Source organism: Typopeltis vanoorti, chromosome 14, assembly GCF_054136105.1.
Source record: "Typopeltis vanoorti isolate ZY-2024b chromosome 14, IOZ_Tvanoo_1.0, whole genome shotgun sequence".
In the NCBI taxonomy this organism is placed as follows: Eukaryota; Metazoa; Arthropoda; class Arachnida; order Uropygi; family Thelyphonidae; genus Typopeltis; species Typopeltis vanoorti.
In genome coordinates, this window is record NC_143562.1 from 52,230,455 (window position 1) to 52,243,471 (window position 13,017).

At 36.1% G+C, this 13,017-nt stretch overlaps 1 protein-coding gene across 3 annotated transcripts in view; it reads left to right on the plus strand.

Annotated features, from left to right (window-relative positions):
* LOC150099476 (glutamine--fructose-6-phosphate aminotransferase [isomerizing] 2-like) overlaps positions 1–13,017 on the plus strand; it is a 256,437-nt gene that overhangs the window by 52,851 nt on the left and 190,569 nt on the right. For all 3 annotated transcript variants that reach the window (XM_090404433.1, XM_090404434.1, XM_090404435.1), the window contains exon 4: positions 3,683–3,808. In XM_090404433.1, coding sequence (XP_090260559.1) covers positions 3,683–3,808 — 126 coding nt within the window. The remainder of the gene's footprint in view (positions 1–3,682; positions 3,809–13,017) is intronic.

Consider the following 13,017-nt stretch of genomic DNA (forward strand, 5'->3'; position numbering starts at 1 on the left):
AGAATTATTGTTCCCCTGTATAAAGCTTTGATATGGAAACATTTGGACTACTGCACACTGATCTGTACACTCTCTGTCCAAAAAGAAACCGAACTTTTGATAGAAAATAAAACACAGGCCAATTATAATTTATTTCAATCAATATACTCTCCCTCAGCTTTGATATAGCGTTTGGCACGGTCAATTAAATGAGTTTTTTATATTAGTGTTTGGGTTGCTGTTGTAGGTCGTGGTTAGTGCCGTTTGAACATTTTCAATGTTGTCGTATCGCTTTCCTTTCATCGACAAATGAAGTTGGGGTGGGGGAGAGAAAGAAGTCACAGGGTGCTAAATCAGGTGATTATGGCAGATTGATCCAACACACAAACTTGGTTTTTGCTCAAAAACTGTCTCACAGTGTTCGAACGATGAGATGGTGCATTATCGTGCAAAAGTGACCAGCTGCCTGCATCACGATATTCATGCCGTATGCAATGAATTCTCGCTATCAGTCGCTTCAAAACTTCGAGATAAAACTCGCCATTGACCATTTGGCCAGGCAGAATGCATTTTTTGTGGATAATGCCCTTGTAATCGTAGAAACAAATCAGCATTATCTTAATTTTTGACTTTTCCAAGCGACATTTTTTCGGATGTCCCTCTTTTGGTGGTCTCCACTCAGCACTCTGGCACTTTGTTTTGGACTCATACTCAAAGCACCACTTTTCGTCACCAGTAACAGTTGTTTCAAGGAAGTTTGAGTTCTTATGAATGGTTTTAATGAGGTCCTTGCAATATTCAATTCGATACATTTTTTGGTCATTGGCCAACTTGTGGGGAACACATTCATCAAATTTACGAAGGCCCAAATTCTCGGTCAAAATTGTGCACAGTTGATTTTGCAATCCCCAATTCATCTTCAGTCTCATGGACGATTTTGGATTTTCTTTGATGAAATCACGCACTTTTTTGGATGTTAATTTTGCTCAGTCCAGTTTTTGAACAGGCCAGCTTTTCGTCGTCCTCAAGCATCTCACGACCACTTTGAAATCGCTTAAACCACTCATGAACTTGAGTATCGGATAAGCATTCATCACCATATGTTTTTTGAAGCAATCAATGTGTTTCAGTAAAACGTTTACCAAGTTTAACACAAAAGTCAATCACCTCTCTTTCTCTCTTTGAAACTCATTTTCTGACCGTTCATCAAAACACACCGTTACTCTTGGCACTATAACTTGTCACTATAAGACGAGTGACAAAGACTGTGGCATTTTTATTGAATTCTCTCTCAGAGAACAGATTGATGGAAGTTGTTGGTGAGTGCAGTTAGTAAGGGTTTTAGGACTAGGTTTTTTTCTTAGAGAGTGGTGAATGGGTAGAATGGGTTGCCAGAGATGGTCATGAGTGCTTTGTCAGTGAATGAGTTTAAGGATAGATGGATAGCAGTGCTTGCCCATTTTGGTTGGGTGTGCTGTTGTGTGACTTATGCAACTTGAGCTACAAAATTCACATCAATTTGACTGTATGATTGCATTTTTATCGATGTATGAAAGTTTTAAGAGTGCATAGCACATCAGCACTCATATTAAGTGGTCTAATGCAATTAATTGTAGGATAACTTTGAATGCTTTAATTTATCAGTTAATTGTAACCAGATCTGTGTAGAGTTGGAGGACAGTGTTAAATGTATTGTTAAATAGAGAAGTGTCTCATGTACTCAGTTTTTGCATCTTTATTTGTAAATTTGGAACAGGAAAATGAGGCTTACCTCCTTCAACTGCAATCATACAATCCATAAAAGCTCTAGCAAGAAATGAGACTTTCATTAGATCATCAACACTGTTTCCCATTGTAAATATGGACAAGAAAGTTATAAATTATTTATAGAAAATTCTATATTAAAAGCTTCTCTATAGTAGTGTCCTAAACATTTCACACTGCACACGCACAAAACAGATGAAACTCAGAAAACCAAAACAACAACTCGTGACAATATTCGATTGGTTGATGCAATTACCAATCACTGATTTCTGGGTGCTATTGTCTCCTTGCACCCCCTGCCTTGCCTTCTGGGTGGTTTAAAACCACTGAAATGCTAAGAATTTGACCCGGTGTGCCATCTATATGTCTGCTCCAAGTTGTCCGTATTTGTGATTGCACACCCAAGTTATTTACGTGAATGTGATGCAATGTTTACACATCATTGTCTTCTTCATGAAGTATTAGTATATTGTGTTTAATTTTAGGAATCATGTGAAGCCAGGAAAACAATTAGAGGAGTCTTGAACAGGAATAAATGCAAAAATATAATATTGGTGATATTGCTATTCTCTGGGTGTGCACTGCACATCTAGCACACTCAGAATATATGCCCCTAGTAGATAGGTATTGTGTTAATAATGTGTTTGGCTATTGTGTGAATAATGGATCTCTTGTAATCAGTCTGCTGATTCTGTGTAGATACTTGTATAATAATAATATGAATAGATATTTTGGCCATTTTTTCTTCATTGTGATCACCTGTTTGCACTGTTGTTGGATTCACTAGTCTGGTTCACATCCAACCATCCATCATTCTAGTTTGCTTAAAAAGTGTTGTTGAATTAAAATTCTGCACAGATTTAAGACTAGTCAAATTTTTCCATATTGTTTTCTTCAGATCATACATATGGAAAGGCTTAGATGCCATTGACTATTCATAATAGTAGCACTTCATGTATAAACAACACCGAGAGAGGAAAAAAAATACGTTTTTTGAAGTTTATAATATTTTGTGGTTTTCTACCTAGCATTTTCAGAGCACACATAACTGTGATAGTCACACAGCACTGAACTAAATTATCATGGAAAACAATTCAAATTGTAATTAAACAGAACTAATGTCTTCTTTCATGGTGTGCTCTGTGGGCCAGATAACTGTACAGTTAATTTTGAGAAGTCAAGCTATTAGGTCTCAAAATGACAACTTTATGGCTGACTCACAGAAGATGCCATATAAGTACATCAGTTATGTTTTAGTTACAATTTGAATTTTTTTCCACAATTCCAGAGATGTTACCTATCAGGAGAAACACTTCCAGATCAATATAGCTCTGCCACCAAACTACAGTTGAGGTGATGTGCTTTGATACAAGCCATTTCCCTAAATACATCATACCAGCTGGATCATTCCCAGGCTATCCGCCAAACACAAGGTTCTCTACTACTACTACTAACTCAAACCCCCATGTGTAAATCCCTTGAACTCTAGGTTGATTGTTTCCCCCATCACATTATCCAGATTTCCATAGCACCCTTCTAAGCGTCTTTGTCACTTGGCATTAGATTCCTGGAACTTCTGGGAATCTTTTGTTTTCTTGGCTGAGGTGACACTCACATTTCTGTTGGCTGTTTATGTTGTATACAGTTAATTTGTTTATGTATTCTTTAACCATTGTGATGAATTGTTAGACCATTTGTCATCCTCTCACAGCACTTCTTTCAAAGTCTGTAAACATTTTCTCCATGTGCCATTGACAGTATATAGATGTACAGTCAACTCTGAAGGCATCAGTTTTCTTTATAGGGTGATATAGGCTACATCTAACAATAGAAATATTGTATCAGTATATTTCTTCCTAAAACAAAGGATGTCCCATTCTTATTTCATCATAGTGTGTATTTGCTGTATATAATGATTTATTAATTAATTTGTCTTTAGGCAAGGAGGATATCGATTTTGATGAATACTTCCCAATTCATATTGGCATTGCTCATACACGATGGGCTACCCATGGTGCACCTAGTGATTTGAACAGTCATCCTCAGAGATCTGACAGTGAAAATGGTAAGCTGATATCATTTAATGTCTTTGAAATATGTATGCTATATTATAGATGTTATACCTAATTGCATAAAAATTACCATCAGAAAAGGATAACATTTTGGTTAGAAATATGCTAATATGTTGCTTGGGAAATTGTGAAGGAATATTTGTTAGCAGCAATGGTAAGCTGTATTCCACAAGTGAAGAAGAGGACACAATTTGGAGTAAAGTGGATGAAAAACAATATTAAACAGGAGCTACATGCGAAAAAGAGGCTATGGAAGAGATATAAGGAGACAGGGAAAGAGAAGATGCACGAAGAATATAAGACACAGGCCAGAAGAGTGACTAGTATGGTAAGGAAGGCGAAACTGGAATATGAGAAAAGATTGGCCCTTAGATCCGAGGAAAATCCTAAGGAATTTTTTAGCTATGTGGCCAGTAGGAGGAGAAATGACATTGTGGGATAAAAATGGGAATAGAGTGACTGATGCAGAGGACATAGTGGAATTGTTAATGAACACTTTATTGGAGTATTTCATCCTGGAGGAGTCAATTTGAATACTAGAGGGATAGAGCAGGTTCAAGGTTTAGGTGCAGGAGGAATGCACGTTCCACATACTCAGTACTTTGGATGTTAGTAAAGCTGTGGGACTGGATGGTATTTCATCATGAGTTTTGAGAGCATGTGCTAAGGAACTGACAGTTCCTTTGACCTGGCTTTTCAATGAAAGTCTGGCTGCGAGAAAGGTGCCCATGGAATGGAAGGAAGGTAATATAGTGCCATTGCATAAGGGCAGTAGCAGACTGGAAGTGTCTAATTATAGATCAGTTTGTGAGTCATCAGTAGTTAATAAGATCTTGGAGAAAGAAGTTAAGGACCGCATACAGCATTGGCCAGATGAGGATAATGTTATCTGTGAGAGTCAACATGGATTTGTGAAGGGGCGCTCTTGTTTTAGCAGTATGCTAGCCTTTTATGATAAAGTTACAAGAGCATTAGATGAGGGGAAAGGCATATACTGCCATTTTCTTCGACTTGGCGAAGGCATTTGACAGGGTGGCACATGATAAGCTGATATTCAAGTTGCAGCACATGGGTCTGGATATCAGATTGGTCAACTGGATTCAGGATTGGCTGTCGCTAGATATCAGAGAGTTGTGTATGGTGGGGCAGTTTCAAGGAAGCAGAAGATTACAAGTGGGGTCACAGGGTTCAGTACTGGAACCTATATTGTTTAACCTTTATATCAATGACATTGTCAGTGGATTGCAAGGGGATATTCAGTTGTTTGCAGATGATGTGAAGTTGGGAAGGGTTATTAGTAATAGTGCAGATGTGGTAGCCCTGCAAGAGGATTTGAATAAGCTAGATAGATGGGCAAATGAATGGGGGTGTCAGTTTAATGCAGCAAAATGTAAGGTCTTGAGGTTTGGGACACATTGATTGGACTCTGCATATTCTATGGGAGGAGTTAAACTGGAGAAAGTAGGAGAGACAAGAGATCTGGGTTTGATGATTGATAGAAACCTGAAATTTAAGGGACATGTTGCAAAGGTAGTGAAAGTAACACAGTGGGTTGCTTCAATAATGAGAAGGACACTGACCTGCAGAGATAAAATGGTTATCGTTGCGTTGTATAAGACTCTGATCAGACCACACTTAGACTATTGTTCTCAGATCTGGTCCCCAGGATTTGAAGCGGATAAATTAATTGTGGAAAGGGTACAAAGATGGATAACAGAGATGGTGTCGGGATTGTACAGTGTTAGTTATGAGGATCGGCTGAGGGAGTGTGGACTGCAGAATTTGGTGGATAGAAGAAGAAGGGGTGATATGATTGAGACTTTTAAACTGTTGAGAGGTGGTTACAGGGCTGACACTGGAGAGTTCTTTCGCTTGGTTGAACAGCAGGAAGGAGTCATGACAAGGAAAGGGAAATGTGAGAAAGAGGGTGAGGAGTGGTTTCTTTGCATGGAGAGTGGTTGAACCATGGAATGCATTGCCTGATGGAGTGGTGAGAGGGAGAACGGTCAATGCATTTAAGGAGTGGTATGATAGACTTATGTTTCTTAGAAAGGACCTCCTACGATGAGTCTTTTGACTCCATGGAGGCCTGAATAATAATAATAATAAAATAATTTATTTTCTTATTGTATTATTACTAGTCTGATTAGTAATAACTAACTGCTCATTCTTTATCCATTCAGAATCTTAGTTTTCGAAATCATTCTGAAATAAATAAACGAGAATACAAACAGTATTTTATAATGTAATCTACCTTATGGAGTGAGCTTTTTTTTTATATGGAGAAACGTGTGTGTGTGCATGCACGCGCCTACGTACATGTACATTGTGCTTTTAATACGTGCATTAAATATAGAAGTAAAAGTTTTTGGCTAGAATGGTTACATATGACATCTTGATTATGTTGTGATTCATGTAAGTCCAGCAATCTCTCTTTGCTGGAGGCTTCCTTGTTGCCTGAAGTTGTTTGCAACAGTAGAAGAAATCTGAACCTCATGGTGGACTGAAGGAGTTAAAGAAGTCTTGGAAAGGAAAATATGATATCAAAAGTTCATAACAATTCACCAGGTGGCCTCAGAAAATCCAGAGAAAAACATAATAAAGCTAAGCTGTCTGTAAAAGTAACTATTCAAAAGTCATGGAAAGGCTGTGGTAAGAATATAGAAAATAAAATCACAAAGGTAGCAAAATATTCTGGTGGCTGTTTAAAAGCTTAAAAATGGAGAAAAGAATACTGTGAGAAAGAAAGAAAGAAACAGTTATGATAAAGATAAAATAAAAACAGAAGATATTTTCGATGCCTGGTATTTTTTAATGCAGCTGCCACCAATGAAAAAACAGTACTATATGGTTCTAAACAATATGGTTCTAAAACAGTACTATATAGTACTGTTTAGGAGGAGAGAAAAGTTTTTTGTTTATTTTTATTTTTTTCCTTAATCGAGAAACCTGGTCTAGAGATCAAACACAACTTTTTTGAAGCTACTTCAGGCTGTCAGCAAGAGGGGTGGCGGTCATATACGTGCTAGTTGATGAAATCATCTCCTACTTAAATGCAAATCTCCATACTCATCGTGGAATTTCACGTAGCAACCTCTTGGTTAGAACATGGATATGCTAACAAACTGCTTTTATATAATGATTCAGCATGTAAAAGGTTCACAACCTATAACACAATAACTTAGCCAACCATGCGAACAAATTACTTTGAAAGATTGTTAAACGGCAGGACAGTGGTAGAAAATATTCAAGAGGAATGCATTCAAGACTAATCGATTCAGGTAGCAAAGAAAAACATCAGCCAGATTAGATAGTATTTAACCAGAAATGTTCAAATATGGAGGCAGTAAAGACTGTTGGGGGGGGGGGGGGGGACTTTGGGAAGTGTAAAACTGAATTCAGGCTAAATAGAAGTTGTCAGGATCTTATTTTTACTTTAAAAGAAATAGCACAACCATGGAAATATAATCTGTATTTAGGCTTTGTTGATCTAGAAAAGATAGATTTATCAGTAAGATGCCTGGCAAAAAACTGCTCAAATCCCAAATTATACAGTATAAATGGACAATATATAGGCAAGAATTCTATAGCTGTTAAATGCTTTGTTGATAAATTCACCAAAGTCTTCATCAGCAAAACATTTAGCATGATGCAGTTTTTATTCTAGAAGCTCATCTGTAGAACATAAAGAATGGGCATGTTGTATTAAGGTCTTAATAGTCCCAATTCTTTTGAACTAAAATTGATGGTATAATTCTCCATGAATGTAGTGATACAAGTGATTTTATAATATTGAATATCTCATTATACAAAAAGAATATAATTTCTATCCCCTCCTCTCTCTCTCTCTCTCTCTCTCTCTCTCCTCATCCTGATTAAACAATGATAATACCGTATATTCCGGCATATAAGTCAACTTTTCAGCAGTAAAAAAGGTACTAAATTTTTTAGGTCGACTTATACACCGGGTCAAAAATTGATTGCTTTCCAAGAAAAAACTAGTACATATCATACTCTTTTAAATATATTAGCAATATATAAAAAGGCTAAATAAGTAAAAATATTTCAACTTATATCAAATTTATTTAGAGAAAAAATTCTTTACATGTTATATAATTCTTTATTTACAAAAGAAAATAGGTAACTACATAATTAAAATTTAATTTTCACTCTCTGAATGTATGAAAAGTTCATTGTACTCTGGTTCTGTAATTTCTTCCGGTATATCATCATATAAATTGTATTCGTTTTCTCCATCAGATTTTGCATAATTTTCGAAGCAAATAAACGAATATTATTTCTCATTATAATGAGTCCATTTTGGTGATTTTCTTGAACCCAATCCACAACATTATTTTCCAGAATTGGCCACTTACAAATCCCTTTCTGTAATGCGCACTTATTTTTTGGCATTTTCATTATTAAAGTTTCATTTTTTCTCCAATCGCGAACTAGTTTTTCATTTACTCCGAACTGACGTGCAGCAACACAGTTAGTATTTTCTTTTGCAAATTTAATCACTTTGCACTTAAAACTCGCATCATTTTTCATTCTTTTAAAAGGAGCCATTGCACTTTAGTTCACTATTGGTCAACTGGTCTATATGAAATAAAATTTCTTTTGTCAACTAGATATTTTATATCTTTTGCTAAAACAAAGAATGGAAGGACTAAAAAGGCAGTTATGATCCTAGTGGTTGATGCCTGTATAAAAATTTTACTTAAAAACTGTTATAATTTTTATTTTTAAAGAAATTTTTCAAGTCGACTTATACGACGAGCATACTATAAAAACTCAATGATTTCTGGTGTTGTTACACTTTTTAGACGTCCTTCACCTGAATCATCTTCAAGGCTGGTACAACCACGTTTAAACTCAACAGCCCATTTCTTAATTGTTGAAAATGAAGGAGAAGAGTGCCCATAAACCTTTATGAACTTTGAATAAATTTCTTTTACAAAGAAACCTTCTTCTTTTTCAAAGAATTTTATAACTGCACGATACTCAATTTTATCCATTTCAAGACAACAGACAACATTTTTACTTCAGACAGCTGTATAAAACAACTACTTGATAGAATGATGTGCAATTTCACATGGATGCTTATGAGAGATGTACCAACTTGGAAAAAAAAAAGTCTTGCGATAGTGTTGCCATCTATGGTCGAGTCGAGAACTCAGACCACTCTCATAGTATTATAGTATTCTCTATCTCCTCACCCCTTACAAGATCGGTTTTCTCTTCTTGGGCTGACTTTCACATCTAGCCTATCCCGGCATAAACACATCACACCCATAGTCTTGTGAGCATCCAAAAACCTTAGCATTCTTTTTCATACTATTACGTTTTCTCTAGTGAACTCAAAACACTATAAATCCCAAATTCACCCAACCTTTGAATGCTGCTTTAGTATCTCACAAACTTCTTTCAGATTGCTATAATTATATTATTCTCTCCATAGAGTTGAAAGACTTATCATGAGAGGTTCATTCAACTAACAACATATTTGTCATACTGAATCTTAAAATCCTTAACACTCTCTGCATTAACAACATATTCTGGTAAAGCATTCCATTCACTCAAAATTCTTCATGTAAAAAATCGACTCTTCACACTTCTTCACCACAATTTTACATAAAGAACCAGAGGCCATTCCAGGGATGGCCTCTGGTTCTTTCCCTCATGCCTTCTACTCTTTTTTTAATCTCTTCTGGATTAATCTGATAAAATCCCCTCACTAACTTAAATATCTCTATCATATCACCTTCTTCCTATCCACCAAACTCTGCAATCCGCATTTCTTCAACCTCTCACTCTCCATGGCCAACATTCCAGAGTTCTGATCCAATACTTAGTGGATGACCCTTCTCTGAGTGACTTACTCTAAGCATTTCATATAGGCCCTCTGTTTATGCATTATATGTTTTCTATAGATATTTCAGTGGATGCTGCTCCAATGAACTGGCCGCAACTTTCCATTTTCATCTTATTATGAATGTAGGCAACTGCTGGTCAACATCAGTATACCAAACTAAGTGATCCAAGTTATCTTTCAGTTTTAATTCCATGTTGTTGTTGGTGATGATGGGTGGTAGCTGGCATTGATGGTAGTAGTGTCGTAGCAGGAGAATTATGTAGCAGTGGAGAGGGCGAGATGTATGTAGTGAAGTAGAGTGGAGTACCCTCCTGTGATGAGTCCTTGGGCTCCCTGGAGGTATCACAATAATATACCTTTTAGATTAGAAGAGCCTTATTTATACTGTTTTGCCAAACAAATATCAAAAGATACACATTAATAGATCCTTCTCTCTAACCTCTTGTCAACATGTTGTTAGTCTTGAGCCCTCTCGTGTACAGGCGAGATTGGTATAACAAAAAATAAATAAATAAACGTACAAAATTGGGCAGATAAGAGTAATATTTATAGAAAGAATTATTACAACATTCTCTTGTTTTATGATTCTGGTTGCCTTTGATAATAAAGTAACTTGAAAAGTTGATGCTATGCCTGTTTATGGATTGTGCAGAGGTATCTGAAAAAGGTGGCACTTGATTAGTTGATATATAAGTTGCAGTGTGTGCTTTTAGATATTGGATTGGAAACTGGCTTTCTGATAAATATAGATAGCTCCATATGGAGTCTAATATCATGGAGAAGGAAGATTACAGTGGTGGGGTCTTTAATACTTGGACTAATTCAGCCTTTATATTAACATCATTGCTGCTTATCTCTGATTATACTTTCCAGTCTTACTAATGTCACCAGTTTGTAACAGGTGAATCAGATATTTTGGACATTTTGGCTTCAAATGGCCTACAATCTATGTGCATATTAATGGTTGCACTGTTCCTGCACTTGATGCTCTGTTTTATGGTAAAGGTTCTCTTGTGCTAAAATTATGATTACAGTGCAAGCCAATAAAATTTTTCACATAATTTTCATCACATTTTATTGTTGTACCCTTGCAGTATGCATAATACATTGTGATTTTAGAGACATGGATTTGTTCTGTAAAACTGTGATAAAAAGAATTGTATTATTCAGAAGTGCTCATATCTCTCTGAAAGTTTGTATTTGGAAGGCTAGTTGCAGAAGTAAACCATTATTTCTCTCTCCCATCTGACTTCAAGTTGTGATGATGCACTCAGGTATAAGGTATTTTCAAGGTATTTATGTAGTGTTCTATTTTTTCTGATATTCCTCTAACGTATAGTATGACTATGGCATTCTCGTAATCTTTTTTGTTTTTAATGGTGTTATTGTGGAGGATTTTGGGAACTGTTATTTATTTATTTATTTTATTTTTTTGGTTGTAGCCATTTTTTAGATAGATAATAGAACATTACATAAATATACCATTAAGACAACTTTCAAACCTGCAAAATTAAGAAGTATGCTCAGCTCCATCCAAAGATCTCCTTCCCTACCTTGCCCACTCAGGAGGGTTTACAAAATTCAGTGCATTTGCAATCTATCCTTCATAGGGAAAACAGGGTGCACCATCCTAATAAAAGATGAACATAAATGCCACATTAAATTCCTCTGCTATGGTAAAACAGTCCTGTCAGACTTCAGACATATCATAGAATCAACTGGAAAGGCACCAAGTCCCTTTTAACACCACACCAAAACCTGGTTTGAAAGAATGTTCAAGGAAGCTTGAACCTGCTGGCCTGGTTGGCCGAGCGGTTAGTGTATCCGCTCTCCAGCCAAAAGGCTGCAGGTTTGAATCCCACTGTGGGCATGGATGTTTGTGATTGTGAAAATATTAGTGGTGGGTGGTAGATGGCATTGGTGTAGATGATAAGGGTAGTTGTTGATGGATTGAGTGGTGGAGATGGAGAGCTGTGGAGTAGTGGCTTTCCCTCGATGAGTCTGTGGACTCCCTGGAGGGATCACGTAATAATAATAATAATAAAAGCTTGCGAGTTGCTGAAACATCATTCGAATCTAAACAAAATGATGGATTAGTAATTCCAAGAATCTGGAGAACCCATCTGCAACTTATATAGCATGTAGAACATGATGCATCCTGTTTTCCCTACACAAGAAAATCTTAATAGAAGTGCTTCCATAGCACAATTGGAAGAACAACAATATGTTGCACTCTTTGATTAGAAATGGCCTAAGTTTGATTTTTGTCATGACAAGAGGAATCTTTATGTGGGTGTTTTTTTCAATTGAAGGCGAGTTAGCAGATCTCATACGAAGGTAGCAAGGTTTTTCTTCCTGCATACAGACAAATCCGCTTTGAGAACACATGCAATTTACAGACAAAAAGTACTAGTGGTAGTGGGTAGTAGATGGTGTTGGTGTGAATGGTAGTGGTGGTTCGCTGCAGTTGGTGGATTAATAGTGGAGATGAGGAGTTGTAGAGTAGGTGCCCTCCCTTGATGAGTCTTTGGACTCCTTGGAGATATTTAGATTTTTTTTCTTCTATCATCTGTATATTATATACTGATATATATATATATATATATATATATATATATATATATATATAGAACATTTATTTTATTTTGCTAATTAATTTATATTTTTGTATATGTTTTATTTTATTTCACCAGAGGTCAGGTAAATGATTAACAAAACATTTAGATTCATCTTACTTATGTGTAGTGTTGTTGCTTGTGTCCTGTGCATATGTATATTTTTCTAATGATGATCGTGATGCAGAGATTGAAACATAGTGTTATTTTCTTAATTATAAGTAAAGTAATTACTCCAACATGCGTTTTTTGTCTCCATAAATTCTTCGCTATGAATGCTGAACACTGTGTAACCTTAGAACAAAGAACATACTAGATTATGATAAATTATACTTGTCACTTATTTTATTATTATTATAATGGAGTCAGAAAACTCATCATGGGAAACCTTGCATTGACACACAAACCATTATTCACACAATACCCGTCGTATTTCTCCTTAAACTCGTTCACAGATTAAATACTGACAACCATCTTTGGTGACACATTCCACCCATTCACTACCCTCCAAGCTAAAAAATCTAGTCCTGACACCCTTATTAACCACTTACACAATTTCCAGGAATGACCCCTCATTCTCTCCCTTCCTGCACTGTACAGAGAAAAATAAGTAATCAGTTTCAATCCCCCTTTAATAACTTATATTCTTCTATCATATCTTCTCTCTTATGCCTGTTAGCTAGTTTTTGGGATCCCACATGCCTTCATTTTA